Source organism: Strix uralensis, chromosome 8 (assembly GCF_047716275.1).
Source record: "Strix uralensis isolate ZFMK-TIS-50842 chromosome 8, bStrUra1, whole genome shotgun sequence".
NCBI lineage: Eukaryota > Metazoa > Chordata > Aves > Strigiformes > Strigidae > Strix > Strix uralensis.
The window spans coordinates 28,725,943-28,742,528 of record NC_133979.1 but is presented as its reverse complement, the minus strand read 5'-3'; the positions used below and the strand labels follow the sequence as shown (position 1 = coordinate 28,742,528).

At 36.2% G+C, this 16,586-nt stretch overlaps 1 protein-coding gene across 5 annotated transcripts in view; it reads left to right on the top strand.

The window, feature by feature from the left end:
- The window catches only part of DNM3 (dynamin 3), a 187,962-nt gene that overhangs the window by 55,626 nt on the left and 115,750 nt on the right, over positions 1-16,586 (top strand). For 3 of the 5 annotated variants that reach the window (XM_074876866.1, XM_074876863.1, XM_074876862.1), the window contains exons 14-15: positions 702-731; positions 7,201-7,314. In XM_074876866.1, coding sequence (XP_074732967.1) covers positions 702-731; positions 7,201-7,314 — 144 coding nt within the window. Of the gene's footprint in view, positions 1-701; positions 732-1,948; positions 1,967-7,200; positions 7,315-16,586 lie in introns of all 5 variants that reach the window. The other 2 variants (XM_074876864.1, XM_074876865.1) reach the window with 2 other exon arrangements.

Below are 16,586 nucleotides of genomic sequence, written 5' to 3'. Positions count from 1 at the left end.
GGTGAAAGGTTGAGGTTTTCAAATGTGACCTCTGAGTTTAGATCCCTCAGGTGATAAACCTGACATTTCAGAAAGTCTGCTGTTGTAGATGAGAATTCTAGCATTTTTTTTAAAACGTAGTCATCTTTCTGGGGCTAGAAGTCCAACCTCTTCCTTCCACCAAGAAATTACTAGTTATTTTTGAAACGTTAGTTAAAATAATCCATTAACTTCTTGGATGTGATGGTCCTCCGCAGCCTGACCAGCATGAGTGGCATTTTTGATGTAATATATGGTTTGGACTAAAATGAAAAAAGTTGAAAGGTCTAAACACTGAAGTGGCTTCAAAGACTGCTCTCTTCCCTCTGAGGGGAGATTTCCTTCTTATCTAGCTGTGCTGAAACATGTGTCAAACACAACAACCGTCATCACTTTGGAGTGGCCCATAAAAGGAAAATCGACCAATTATCTCACTCTTCAAAATACACAAATAAAATGAATGATTTTTTAATTAAGTGAATGTTTTGTCTCTAAAGAAGTGGAGAAAAGCTTGGTGTTTTAAATTAAATGTTGAAACTTGATTACTCTTGGTATAAAGGACTTTGCTGAACCTTTTATTTTAAAGATAATAAACAGATGTTTGTAAGTTAATTGTTTGGAGTTGAAAAGAATGAGAAAATGTTTCCAAAATAAAACTTCATTTTTGCAATTTGCTATTTCAGGGAACCAATCTACCGCCTTCAAGGCAAATTGTACGAGCTAAGTTCTGTAAGCTTTATTGTTGCTTTTTCATTTAGCTTCTCAGAGGGCAAAGTTTGTCTCTAACTCCTTGGTTTGTTGAATACTTGCTACTAAACTATTTAATGTTAAAAGTGTCTTGTCTGTAACACTTCCTCAACAAAGTATAATTGCAGTTCATCACTTAACTGCCACTAACCTGCTGTTACAAGTATGAACTAGTATAACTTAAAATGTTGTAGAAAACTTTGAATAAATTTAATATTTTTATAATTTACTGAGTTTCTCAAACTAAAATGACTAACTGGTGTTTATTTTATTATATAACTGGAAAGCAGTTTTTATCTGATGTAAGTGCCTCTATTCATAGTAAACCTCTTTGAAAGGTGAGCAAATAAGTTTCTTGTAACCGAAAGGAAACATTAGCTCTTGCGTAAATAAACGTGCTGTTTATGGGTACAGGTACTGTTCTTGGTATTTTGTTTATGTAAGTAAATGAGTTACTTCTGATAGAAAAAGTGAATTTTATTAATAAACTTAAAAATATTTAAAGCCTTTTAAGCATTCTTTTCATAGCACCAGGAGGATCAATATATCATGGACAGATTCCTTTCTAACCCTTCCACCTCATGAGTAAATAAATATGTGAATGCCTTTAATATTACTAATTAGAATTAATTGTCTAAACAGTAGTTAATTTTATAACAAGTTACTCTTGGTTCAGTGATGGTTAGGTGTAAGAAGTAAATCTGTTGTGTGCGTTCTTTGCTAATATCTATGATGAAAACATCCACATTTTTCCAGTTTGTTGTCACATTATGAAATTATATTAGTTATCATTTCAAATAAACTGAAACTAATGTTCAATAAAGGAAAAAGGACTAGGCAGCACTGATTCTAACAGCAGTTGAATTGAATCTCTTGGGAGATCAAGATCACTAAGTTTTCCCAAAATAGCGGGATGCTCATTTGCAATCCGTTGCTTTTCTTTTTTGTAGCTTGCTTTGAACTGGAATGATGCAGATAACTATTAACTATTTCTGTGTATCTCAGAAATAAGATGAGTGCAGCAATATTGCATTTTTGGAAGAAGTGTAATGCCCATTCCTCTTAACATGTTTTTTGCTCCTTTTTCCTCTACTACTAATTTATCCTCTCATGCTTAAACTTTGGCCTTTTTTGTTTGTCTTTTCTTTGCTACCGCCTGAGGTTTTGACCTGACTCCACAAAGTTTCTTTTTAAGCCACAGGTTAGTCTGTCTTCTAATTTGCTTGAAATAATCAGTGTAATGCTTGGTTTTACACAGCACACTAGCAAGATCTGGTTCCTGAAAGCTCACCCACTCTTAACTGTGTATTTTGTGTGTTGAGATTTGTTTTGGTGACTAAAATTTAGTGTTTAAAGCTTCCCTTCATGATAAACCTTTGAAGATGAAGGTGTCATTGCTCCATGTGCCCAGTTGATACTCTGTGTGTCATAATGCGAGATACTAAAATTATAGAGGATTATATATAATTTATACAAAATTCTTTTTTGTGTTTTACTTCTGTGGCAAAATCTGGTGCTGTGCTTCAAGTAGTCCCTGTAACTAGAGAAGGGGTTTAAGCTGAACTATGAGTTTCAAGTCACTGTCCAAGTGGTTTGGAGGTTTGGGTTTGAAGGTTTTGTTTGACCTGTCTCTTTTACAACCTTACACCAGCAATCTGATTCACTTGTTCTGGACGCAAGTAGCATTCAGACCCCATCAGTTGGCCTGAACTATAGTGCTAATAAGTAACTTTTTCCCTAGTAACCTCTTTTTTTCTTTTTAATCCTGCTTTGTAGCATGTTTTGCTGCTTCTTTTCTTCAGATATACTTAAATCCTGTTACCTTGCATGACCCAGGAAAAAAATGTGTTTACAGAATTTTTTTAAGGAAGTAGATGGAAATGGAAACTTGTGCCATGGTCAGTGAGGTGGTCATGAAAAATCATGACAAGGCTGTTCTGTTAAGAAATCCCAGTGTTTCTGTAAAAGAGGTGGTGCCCATGAACAACCACAAGGTGCTAAATTTTGAAATATCCTTGAATGAGACATGCTGCTGTTGAATTTTCACCCTGTCAAGACCAGAGAAGTATTGGTGTTCAATGGCCTTTAACTATACTTATTTTCTAGGTTAAGATTTCCTCATGATTGACTTAATCACCTCAATCTTTGTTTAACTACATTTGGAAGTATGTTTCAATTTTTCACTACAGAGTGTTTTGCTTCAATAAAGACTAATTTTTTTCTTTAAAGTAGATGTATTTAGGACTTAAGCCACTGTTGTTATTTTTAAGTTATGCAATATATTGTGCAGCGATTTGGGGAAGCAAGGTCACAAGATCTTGGTTGTGTTCAGTATCAGAACAGATACGATCAGTTTATGCTCTGACATTTTGCAAATTAGTGAAATAGTCTATTAGGTTTCCCCTCTAACCTGTTGCTCCTTTTTAGCCTCTGTAGAGCAAGATCTTCATATTTGAACCTAAAGAACCAATAGCTTGTAAGGATGCCTCACAGAGCAGTTCTTGCCATTTTTGTTCTCTCAATGTGATTACTATTTGGTAACACATGTTATGACGGTGACAATAAGATGGAGTAGTGCTGGGAGTTGCGTGTTCAAAGTTACTTCAATGGAGTTACATAACACAACTTTAATAGAGAGTTATGTTAACTCAACAAATGCTGCTGCTTGTATTGTTGTGGAAGTAGCCAGCCTCATGATTTTCACACTTGTATTTCTGTCTGCCCAGTCAAGTTCACTTATCTTGAAATCATATTTCAAATACTTATTTTAAAGAAATTGTACACTTTCTAATTTTCTAATGTATTTCTTTTACAAATACCTTATTTGATTTAATGGAATGAATAAGTCATGCAGCAATACATAAAATGTACCCTATTGTGTCAAATGCTGCTTTCCTGTTTGTCCATGAAGTGGTGGAGTATAAGAACAACAGATATGGTTTGGGTTTTGTGCAGCTGAACTATCAGAAAATTACTTCCTTCTGGCTTGTTCATGTGCATTCGTACCGTCTAAGTTTCATTTTTCAGACACCCAGATTAGGTATCAGGACCCTGAAGGAAGGAACTGTGTCATCTCTTGTTCATCCTGTACATGGAGTCTAACTACCGGTCAGAATATTGTCTTCGCTAGCTTCTGGCAATGCCCATATTTTTCACCTTCCTGAAGCTCATAACTCATGTCACTAATATCCGGTTTGCACAGAGTGACATTTAGAAATATGAGAGAAAATATTGAAATGGATCTATTTAAATCCAATCAACCAGAAAATGTACTAGTGAAAACAAGAATGAAACACACTAGTTTTTCAAGCTGAAGTACTAAACAGCATAGCTAATGCAATAGTTTAAAAAACAACACGCACCCCCCCATCAGAGTTTCTTTAACTTCAAAAGTCTCTTTGGAAATCTTTGCCGCTTATTGCCCATGGAAGTATGCTTATTTCTAAAACACAGCTTGAGTTATTTTTTGAGAAATTGGCTGGAGTCTAAGGTGTAATTCAGCTTCCCTGGAAAGTAAAACTATGTTGCTTAATCTCATTTTGTATTGCACTTACATGTTGATCTGACATCTCCCTCCCCTCTGAGCCCAATGCTGGTACTATTTTGAAAGTGTAGCTTTTTGTAGTTAACAAATGTGGCTGGAAAACAGGAAAAATTCAATGAAAAGAACGTGAGGCTTAGGACACTAAGCTCATCTTCTCTCTCTTGATGTCCCCTGGAACTGCTTCCAAGTATTTTGGGTAATTATGATCTGGTTTAGTGTCCAGCATATTTTAGAGAACACAGTACCCTGTTTTCCCAGAGGGGTATAGATAAACAGGTCTAGAAATCTGTACATGAAAAACACGTACCCAAGTTACTGCAATAGCCTGGTGGTGCCGTGCTCTTCATGCCATGTTGTGTGGGAATAACAGCTGCATCTAGTCCTCAGCACACAGGATTTTTGAGGAAACAACTGGCAAATTCCTTCCTTTACAAGAGAGTGACCAGTGTTTGTATTGACAAGTCAGCTTGTTTCTGTCCACACCCAGTGATGGTTATGCATCTATGGGGAGATGTGTTGGACTGGAGCAAGACAGCCTTTTAGAGCTATGCAATTAATGGAGTTCCTACACTAGGAGTATTAAAAACTTCATTTCTTCTTAAATGGCTTGTATAGTTTAGATCTTAAAATCTTGGCTTGGTCTGTTCTGAGACCTCTACCACAAATGCGTTCTTGACAAATTGAGAAATTTGACTCTTATGTACATGCTACAAAATCTGGGGTAATGATGAGGGAAAACACTGAATGGAATAAGCAGAGAGTGCTACTTACCTTCCCTTTTAAGTGTTCATCACCTGTAAGGTTCTTGAACGTGCTACTTGGGTATTTCTTACTGGTTGGTTTCTAGAAAGCACCTCTTCATACCCACTGTGACATCAGCCTTCAAATCTTTTACCCTAAGATGTGTCCAAACCAGTTCTCAGTAGCGTGCTGGCCCAGCTCCCTGTGCTTCCTTATGTGGATATGTGCTTTATCAGGAGCATCACAGCCTTTTCGATTGCAGACAACATGGTCCAACAGCATCCTCTTATTCACTTTCTTTATGGCATGGGAATAACTACCTTTATACATTTGCTGTGAAGTGTTTAGTCTGCTTTACAAATATAGCTGACCTTGTTGTGGAGCTAAGTTCAAGTGGTTGGGGAACCTTAATTTCCTGGATTTTTCCTAAAATTCCTTTCATTTGCATTTGTGTAGATCAGTGCAGAAAAAAATGAAATTAACTTGGTTCCAAAACTTGTTCTGTGGCAGCTGCCTGAAGGTCAAGTACACTGGCTATATGTGCATGTTGCTTGTTCCCTGTTAAAAGCTTACTTCAATAAACATCATGAAATAAAATGAGGATTTGATGGGTAATCGAGTTCACCAGTATGTTTCCCTTGCATTTGGAGAAGCATTCCATGTCTATTTGTACTCAGTAATGCCCCCTCTCCACCTTTTTTTTTGTCCTGCCCAATGAACATAAATATTAAAAAAAAAAAAAAAAGACAAACTTCTGTGGAAACATTTGTTGTACAGGCTATTCCATAGCTTGTGCTATACCCTTGAGTCTCTCTACAGGAGTCATGGCCAGTTCTTCATAGCTTACTGAATCTTCAGAACCAAATTGATGCTTTCTTAGCGATTTTCTTACAGGCTGAAAACCTGCAGACTGGTTTTGGATCTTCAGTGGTTTTGTTACACTGCTGGCCTGGTTGGTAGTGAGTGGGAAAACACGATGATCTTATTTGAAATGAAATTGATACTCTTGGATTATATGCATTACCAATATTCTTACTAGCTTTTCAGGTGCGACCTCTGATCTCTTTCTTTGGTTTAGTTATCAAATGTAACTTAGTTCCTTGCTCTGTGCAATACCAAAGGTGTTTTTCAGGGAGTTTACGTGAATGTGCATGCTGAATGGGAGTGAATTCTGATTCTGACACTTTTATAGATGATAAGGAATAGATATTGAGCAATGTTTTCCTCTGGTTATCTGTTGATATTGGAGTTACTAGCCTTGTAAAGCCCTATGAGAGGAATGTTGCAGTCCATGCTTGTGGGACTTGTTGAGGGAGTTCTGAAGGGTTTCTCTGAGCACTTCTATATGATCCATAAACCAGTTCTCATGACCATTCTCTCTTCTTCACCTCTGGAGTTGTCTCATTCTTCCTAAGTTTTCTTTTGTCCCTCTTTGTGTGATGTAGCCTTCTGGCCTTAATATTTATAGGTATGCTGTTCCCATCTGTTCTTTCATCTTTGGCTTGTACCTATTTTATGAAGCTCTGCTTTACCCATTTTCCCCCTGATTTTTTTGCTGCCTTTGTTTCCTCTTTTCCTCTTCTACCTTATGAGAGGAAAATAGCTTTCATATATCTCTCCTTACCACTTTCTACCTTAATTTCAAAGTAACTGTAGAAGATCTGTCCACTTTGTCACTTAATTCAACCCCTTATGAAAATTCCCAGTGTGTGCCAGAAGCCACTTGCTTTGCCAGAATCTAAGGGCTTTTCCTAGTATCCAACTTTACAAATGACCTTGACGATTAGACTAGAACAGAGTAGTCATACATAAAGTTGTATGGATTTTTACAATGTGTTATTATACAGCAAATAAATATCTTCAAGTTTACACTATCCTTAATGAACTTATACATGCTGTAAGTACCATACGATAATATTTAGGCTTCTCCTTCTCCAGCCTTTTGAATTAAAACACTGTATTCACTTTGTTCCATTTTTTTTCTTTGAATGATAGGAACCTGCAAAAACTCTTGAATTTGCCAGAGACTGAAAAAATGCACCTGTTTTTATTTTATTTAACAATTCTTTATTTGAAAGAATGAATGCAACAGCAGAATTATGTCAAGTGAGTAATGAACTAAACTTGTGCCTGACTGCACCTCTGCACAGGTCATCCGGAAAGGCTGGCTCACCATCAACAATATTGGCATCATGAAAGGAGGGTCCAAGGAATACTGGTTCGTTCTAACTGCAGAAAGCTTGTCCTGGTATAAAGATGATGAGGTAAGGAATGAAGAACTTTTTTCTGTTGGGGGAAAAAAAACAGTATTTATTCAGTATTTTGATATCAGCTTAAAATATTATATCAGCTTGTACAGACTTGAACTGAAAGAATCTTCTAAGGTTCTACCTGTGTTTTTTAAATGTTCTGCTTTTGATTCATGGAGAATGCTGACACTCTAAGACTTCTGTTGAAATGTTGATAACATAAATACAGGGTGTTGTGTGGGGTGTTTTTGTTTGGTTTTAGGTTTACTTTTTTCCTCTCTTCCTGTGGTTTCCACACATTGGTCTGAAAAAAAAAAAAAAACCAAAACAACCTGTTTTGGAATGTGCTGGTTCTTGTCCTGTGCCTGTTTGGATTGCTCTTGCACATCTACCGTATGTCTAGGTAAAGTTACTTCTAAAAGTAACTACAGCAGTTGATTTAATGATAACAATTGTTTTCCATCCTCGTATTCTGAGAGGATGAAAAGCCTGTCTGCAGAGTTCTGTGGCTGGTTGGTGTGGATTTTCGAATTTGACAAAAAATGCACCTTGGTAAGAAATGTTGCTGCTGCTGAGTAAATCTGAGGTGAGTGATATGAGAACTGGAAAAAGCATTTCTATGATGAACAGGACATCAATATTGCTTACTTTCTTGAATATGTTGTTAGGCGGCTTGTCTGTTCTGTTTAATTATTTAGCAACGTTGGTAATGATACGCACTGTCCAGAACTCCATTAGTCTTGTTAATTTTTGAAGGTTAAAATAGAATTATTGTGTGCACTATCAGCCTTGCAGTAAAGCCCTTGTGGTTTTTTTAAGGTTTCTGTTGTTTTTTGTAGGAAAATTGGGCTACTTTTTTTTTAAAAATCCTATTATTTTCTGGGTTTTTTAAGTTAAATGTTTTCAGCAAAACTTTAATGATTTTTAGGGTGAACCAGTTCATTGGATGGAAGAGGCACAGGTAAAGAGTTTTAAATGAGCTCTAAAACATCACTCAATCTTTCCATCTTATTCTAAGTAATAATCAAAACACTGGCTTATCCCAGCAAAACAGGGAGTTGATTGATGGGGACTGTGCAGACGATTCATATTCTTTTTAAACAACCTTAGTATTTCGCTGCAGTGGATTTTCTAGAACCACTGGGTAGAGGTCCTGCAATGCATGTACATAAGCCAGAGCTTTGCTGAGTCCTGCGAATCCAGAAATGTGGTACTTCTCATAGGTAGCTACTTCAGTAATACAGTGGCTGGGGGAAACTGTGCTGGTCAGTAGTGGGTTTTTTCCTGAGTCAGTAGCCATTTTGGGATAAACCTTAAGATTGAGGGACAAATTAGGTTAATCATGAAGGTTTTGCCCCTTGCCACTTTATTTAAGACTTAAAAGGATTCACATGAATTTACTGTAACAGGAAGATGAGTGTGTGTCAGACAGAGGGGAGGAGCAAAGTGGTAAGTGTCAAGAGGGGAAGTTTTATTTTCAGATTACTGAAATATTATTTGAAGCATTTTATTGCAATGACATAAAAATGAATTAAATGCAAAGGTGGTGTTATGAATTTTAAAATTTGAAGCTGTTGTTTTTTGTGATCTATCTTGAAACTACTAGAACTTGTTTTAAATTTGGTACCTGTAACTGTAACTAAAATAAGCGATGTGGTGAGATTAGCACCCTGTGCTATGTTCCATCTTAGGCACTTGGAGGTGCATCTAAGACATGCTGTGGCAATTTTTGAGGTAGCTTTAGTGTTGCTTTTTTGAGTCTGATCTTTGTTCAGTGTGCAATGTAAAAATTCCTGAAAATATCTGTGGAATGTCTTCTGCTATGCAACTTCAAAAATAAATTGTTTTGATAGTGTGCTAGAGTGTGTTACCTGGGAATCTCAGAATGGTACGTGGAAGGAATTGGCTGCTGTCTGATTTCCATATGCATTTTTAAAAATGTCTCTTAATTACCAAGCAGTTGTGTTTTGGGAGTCATGACAATACCAGTAGTTCATTCAGGCCAATATGGGAGATCACTCAGGAATTTTTTAGAGTGGTAAGAGAAGATAGCAGTACAGTATTCCATGCCTTGCTGGTGGAAAGAATTCCTTCTTATGTACAGATTTGCTGTATAATTTGATTATTCTGTCCTGGGAAAGTGTTCACAAGGTTATGTTGGATTTTTTTTTTTTTTACTGGACCTTTCTCAGTAGGACTTAAAAAAATTAGTAAGCTGTACTTTAGATACTTTCAGAAGTTGGTCAAAGCCACAGCTTGACCATTAGGTTAATCAAAAGAGTAGTGAGTTGTTTCAGAAACAGAACTACTGGCTTCTCAAAATAAAGCAGCAGATATTTGATCTCCTGGCTGAATTCCAATTTTTATAATTACATTTTGTCTCCTTAAAATGTTCTCCTCACTTTCAGCTTGGTTTGGTAGTTGTCACATCCTGTTCTCAGATGATTATTGAAATGGCTGCATGCTGTTGTATTTCCACCCTGGTAAGATATGTAGTCTTCAGTGATGTGTGAAGTGATACCCATGTTTATGTGTCTGGACTGTGCCTGGGCTCAGTATGGCTGTGCACGCTCTGAGGTCGTAGGGAGTTCAGATCCCCCATGCCTCCCACCCGGGCCGGTCACTTCTGCACTCCTTGCACAGTAGCAAGGGCCTCTTCATCACAGCTGCGGAAGATGCAGAAAGTCAGGTCTCACCTTCGTTCTGCCACAGTGTTGAGCTTGTTCCCCCTGCGCCTCTACCCCTGAGTAAGGAATGTTGTAGCAGCTTGCGTACCAGGGAGCTCTGACAACGTACTGCACAAAGCTATAGTGCTTGCTAGGAACTCTGGGGCTGTGTACCCCCTCTAGTGTAAACTGAGCCCTTTTTCTGTAGTCTGGAATTTACTCCGAGATGAAAATCACCCTCTGAATGCAAGTGGTTGCTTGCTAGTGCCATTAGAAGGATGTAAATTATTTCCTTTATTTATGAGCTGCAGCTTTTATAAATAAAAAATTCACTGTGGAATGCATTTTGAAGCAAGTTACTTTGGCAAAAGATTTCAGAATTTGTTGTATGATATCAGTATTACAAAAGAAACGATTGGTTTCTTGACATGGTCCTGTTGCTTCTCAAACACAACAGGATTTTATTCCTGATGAGATGGGAATCGGTGCCTAAGAATGCTTTTTAGGCTTATAAATACGGAAATATCAAGCTAATGTTTGAACAGTGTGGATAAAGCAGTTATAGATTCAGTTATGTGAATGCTAATCTGGATTAGTTTCTGATCCTGCATGCAGTTTATTGTGTTTACAACATTGCTGCGTGACCAGAACCATTACTTTGTGCTTTTCCATTTGCTTAAAATCAAGCAAGGAAAATACTGTGTACGGCTTTGAGGCTGTTGTAAATAAGTGCAAGATTGGCACATTCATTGACCTCACAAATAAGTTTTCGTTCATAGAGTATTCCATGTAATATTAGCTAAAGTATTATAAGGCATACCTACACACACACAAAAAAAGATTAAAAGCATTTTAGTTCTCAGTTGTTACTGCTTTAAGTAGTGCAAAAAGCTGTAAGCTTTTGTGCTAAGGTTCATTTGAGAGTCAACCTGCAAGTCTGAAGTTTGTGAATTAGCCACGTCTATGTTAGAATAAAATGGACTTTGGGAATGTGGAACACCATTCCAGCTTGTGAATCAAAAAGCCCTTTGTTGTAAACGAAGGGATGCCGTTTGTAAAGTGGTGTAGCATTTTTACAAGGCATGGTCAAAGAATGTGATCTCATTCTTTCTAAAGCATCCAGAGATTTCACTGGCATTATTGGTGTGGAAAGGCTGTCGAGCTGGGCTCTGGGAGAACTTCTAAAAATGTGAAATTTACATTTGTTGGAAAAATTCCCTTTAGTCTTATTTCCAGATAAAATACTTTCATTTTGTTTCAATAAGAAAGGATAATATTATCAACATCTAGTGATAGATGCAGTTTGTATTATAATTTCACAGTTCATTCCCAATTGTAAAATCCTGTGTGGTTTGGGAAGGAGATATGAAAGTAAGTGAGGAGGTGAGAGAGTGGAAAGGGGAGAAGTTACTCTAAGGTCTGATATTGTGTCTGTTTATAGAATTAACTTGCCACACAGCAAGCTGCTCTCAGCTTCTGTGGCTAGCAGGAATGTTAGTGATTTTTATACCAACAATAACATAATAATGTGAGTTGCTCGAGCTATGCCTGGGAAGTAAATGGGAGGATGAACCATACAATGGTGCTGCAAAGCTGCGTATAAATAAAACTTACTGTTAGTGAGTTAATGAGAACAACTAGGAAAAGAGTACTATAGGAAGCACAGTAAAAATTTCAGCAGTGGGTTTTATTGTATTTTATAGGCAGTGTTGGTTTGACTCTAGGTGGGTTGCAGTACGCGGCTTAGTTACTGACCGGCCGTCTGAGATCCAGAGTGACTCTTGGCTGGAGCTGTTGGTGAAGATGCTCTGGTGTGTCAGAGCGGTTTCCCACTGGCGGCTGTCCCTCAGGCTGGGTTGTCATGCGACTGCCTGTCTGTGCCTGCTGTACAGGTGAGAGGATGTTCTGCACAGCAAGTGTAGACAGGCAGACACATGACAACTCCGTCCAGCCAGTCCCTTGGAGCCATCACCGCTGGTGTGCAACAGTTTGTACCATTCCGGTTTGGGGGACTTTGGGGGGAACACACATAACAGAATTAAACTTTAAAACATTGGGATCTGTAGAACAAGAACAGAACTTGATTTTATTCAGAAAAGAAGCATTTCGATACATCAGTTATCATTGTGCTGACATGTATCAGAGATACGATTTCAACAGACTGGTCACACTGCACATTTGGAAAAACAAAAAGGATTGAAGTCATAGTTTATTTTATATGCAATTCGTACAGGATTTTGCCTGCATATTGTACTCACACATAGTAATTTAACCAGATGTTTTTACTCTTCTTGGAAGCACAGAAATACTGCAGTTCAAGATAAAGGATATGTTTATACAGTACATAGTTTCTAGGAGCAGATAAGTAAAATAATCTTGCATGTTAAAAATAAAAATCTTTCTGTGTAAATGGAGGAAACTACTTGCACATTAACCCAGTTAAAGAGAATGTGCTGGAAAGGAGACTGGTTGCATTTTATATCTATTTTGCTAGTATATTGAAGCTACACACTTACAATGGTATTTCTTTCGTATTTTGCCTTGCATATTATTAAAATCTAGCTTTCTCTCAAAATCTCTTCTTTGTAAGAAAACAAAACTTTGTAGAACCTCAGTAAATTTTTTCAGTTAAATATAGACTATGCTATAGATAAAAAGCATGCAAATAGCATCATTTCACACCCCAAGATGTGCTGCTTTGCTAGACTTTCCTGCATATAGAATACATAGAGTGACTGTATCCAATTTAACAATGACATTTGCAACATCACTGGGGTATTGTTTCAAAACGTGTAAAAGACATTGGAAGCTTAAAAGGAGAAAAAATAATTGTATTACTTTTCTGTACAGATAAATGATCCTGCTTTTTAATGGTGTTCTTAAACCACTGGTGCTCGCTAGTGCCTCCATAGGTAAGCAACAAACTTGTGCTTTCAAACCCTTCTCAAACATATTCCATACAGAATAGCAGCAAAACACTTAAGTTCCAGCCTGAAAACTGATTATAAAAGCAATGAATTTACCAAAAGGCTGAAGGTATGGTTAGTGTTGAATTTTTAAATTAAACCAATAATAAATTAATATGTAATTATTCAGGTGTTCTTGCTCTAAATCACTATTTTGCCATAAAGAAAAAGATGCATTTTAGCTAATATACAAGTTGAAGTGTACAAAATAAGTTTATCAATTACATGAATAAAATTCTCCTTGAGCCTAACAAGATAGAATAAGATGTCTTAAAAAAAATGAATGAAGCACAAATCATGACTAGCTAATTCAGACGTGAAAAATGAATTCCAAGACATTAAATATTCTTACTTTGACTTTATAATACGCTTACTTAAATTTTTGTAGCTTTAAGTAAAATTTTAAGTGTATGCTTCAAGTTGGCACGTTTTCCTACCCGCTTAACCATTTTGAAGAAAAACAAAAGTGGCAAATTAGAAGTACTTTTAAACCAAATATAAGCCACTGCTTGTTTTATAGATTTAATCAAATTTTAATATCTGCGTTTAGTCGTTAAATCAAAAATCTTTAGTCTGGGAGAAAATTAGGTCTCAGTTTCTGTGTTATGGATCCTTCCTGAAATAGCAAAGAATTGTACAGTAAAATTCCATTGGCAACCTATAGTATAAAAGGATTGGAAGAACAAAAGTATGCATTTTAATAGGTTGTCTATTAACAACTATCAGGGAAGTTATGCTGCAAGTAAAAGTTGTAAGTGGAAAGATTGTGCAGTCTAATAACTGTACACAAGGATAATTCATCAAGCAATCAGCAAAGAGCTTTACATCTTGAACTGAGGCAAATTTATTTTGCCTTCCAGTTAATTCACTGGGTACTACTAACAACTGGATAGTTGTCTCCACTTGGTTCTTATTTAAAAACTGATATTCCTTGAAATTGCAGTTGATTAGCTGAAAGGGCTTAACATTTTTGGGTGCTGTATGTGTTTGATTCATTCAGTCAGTAAAGGGCTTGAGATTATTTTACAATACTCATAACAAAAAAAAAAAATCATCTCAGGTTTGCCAATATTATACAGAGACTTATATAAAGCTTCTGACTTTAAATACTGGTAGCTTGGAAATTGAGTTGAGAATTGTATTCTCTCCAACTGTGATCAGGACTTTTTGTTTAAGGGCAGGTTGTTATTTTTAGATTATGTTTTGCAATGCAGCGTAAAACGCAGTACTGAAGTACAGTAGCATTATTCAGGAAAGTTTCATTCTTAACTGTGGCATTTCCTGTCTTTTTGTAGGCTTAAACCTGACCCTTAATATTATTTCAATTAGGACTTTTTTTAAAAAAAATGCAGTACAGTTCAGGAAGCAAAGCCTTTTGCAAGTAAGAGTAAAGTTATGCTCTTGATTAAAATTTATTATTTAAAAAAACAACCCACAGTAGGATTTAGACTTTTTTTGTTTTCCAATTTGCCTAACAGATTTTTGATTAAAAGTTTATAATAATTTAACATTCTATTTAGAAGTTTGGAATTTTTATGCAAGTATTTTGCTATTCTGGTTATAATATTTTCCATATAGCAATGATACTTGGGTGGTCTGCAGAAATGTCCGTGGATGCACGGTGATAGTACAGGAAAGGGGGCAAGGAGCGTGGAGAGAACAGCAGTGTCTTTTAGTCTTCTGAAAGTACAGATGCGTTTAAATAGCACTGGTAACAGTAATACAGAAGATAACATGCAACTTAATGACAAGGCAGAAAAATGTTAAATGACATGTTTTTTTTAAAAGTAACTAGCTTTTTTCATATTTGGATGCTTATTTGATCTATACTTATTTCTGTAAAGTTGCCTTTCCCCCACCCTTCTTTGCTTTTTTCTTTTTTTAAACATGAAAGGAATATATAGAAAAGGTTTGAAATATTTTTCTTCCTCTTCCCTATTTAATTTTGTTGAGTGTACTAAAAAGTTATGCTTGTTAAAGATGAAAGTAAGTCCCTTATATTGAAACACTCACCTATTTTAAATGTTTATAGTGGCTTTAATTTGCTTTTCTTGGTTTTGTGTATTCTATGTTAATATGAGCTGTATCGTTTAGTTCATACAGCAGGCTTAAGCATTGAGATCGTCCTGGTTTTACAGAACTCTCACCATGGTTTATTATGCATTGGATCCTGCTAATGTTTTTAGTCATTGCAAAAAGTAACGTTTGGCTTTTTTGTTTTTTTTCCTCTTGAAATACTTGTGTACAGCTATCTTGTGTTAGTTGACATGCATATTTAAAACCTCTTGTTTTATAAGTATGGAAATCTTTTCTGTGTGATTACGATCAACTAGAACTTGTTTCAACTAAAACAGCGCTGTTTTAAGAACCATAGAATCATTTAATTCACTGAAAATGTTTTGATTACTGACTCGAAGTAGATATACTTCCTTATTCATTCCTAACAATACAGCCTTTCTTTCCCTATCTGTTGCTTTCCACACTGCATTCCCCCCTCACCCCCCCCTTCCAAGCCCCATGCCAAGGGGGCCTCCTAGATCTCAGCCTTACAGTCTAAAAATGTAACTTTGAAGAGTCATGGGTGTATGGGAGGGGAATCACTTCCTAAATCCAGAAAGGTCATTTAAAATAAAGATTAATGCAAATAGTGGACTAGAGATAAGAGAAACACTAGTTCCGTATGTTTTCATTGTCCGTGCTTATTTAGCAAAAGTTAAGGCAGACTATCTTTAACAGTTTTTTCACTGAGAGCCTATTATTGCCTGGGTAACAATACTTCCTTTCTTAATTTCTAGAACAGAATTATAAAAAAATAAAAGTAGCTATACAAGTAAGCAGTAGATAGAAAAAATATTTGCAAACGATCATCATATTTCCCTTGAAAGCATATCTGAGCAAGTTTATTAACAAGATTTGAAAACCTTTTTCTACCACTTAAACAAAATCTAAGTCATAAAACTTTTCGGATTTGCTATGCCTAAAACAGCAGTCATACTTAGAGATTGAGCAATATTCCTGCAAGTTTGAATCTGGTTCCTTTCCTTTAATTTCTACCCGTCTCTTCAGATTTTCTATCAATAACTACATTTAACTGTGTGTTCTAACTCCACTTTAAGGTAGAATGAGAATAAAAATTCCCTTTACTCATACTATAATAGATTAAAATCCACTAATTTAATCTTAAAGATAATTTTCCGCGAAATAAAGGAAGAGAGGGTGGATAACCTATAAGTGTGTATATATACGTTGAAAAAGAATTCTTTTAGTCAAAATACATAAGCTTTGATGGGAGACTAAGGGAATTAACAGTGCTAGTTCTTGCTTTGTAGGCTTTAAGGCAGCCAGTATAGGCACAGTCACACTAATGCTACGTGACCATCTCTCCCCAGTAGGACTTCCATTGATTATTGAAGGAGCAATGAAAAAGGTAATAATAATATAAATACTTTTTAAAAAATTGTACAGCATCAAGGCTGTTCAAAATAGAACAAGCATTCTGCAAAACTGCCTGGTTATCATACTAATGGCTGCATATTTATGCTAATTCTTTTTACAGTATAGCTATTCAAAGCCTTCCTGGCAATAATGAGCACCATATAGATGGGATTTTTTTTCCGGTTGCAGTAGTTTGTTACTAGTGTTAACTTTAGGAGAG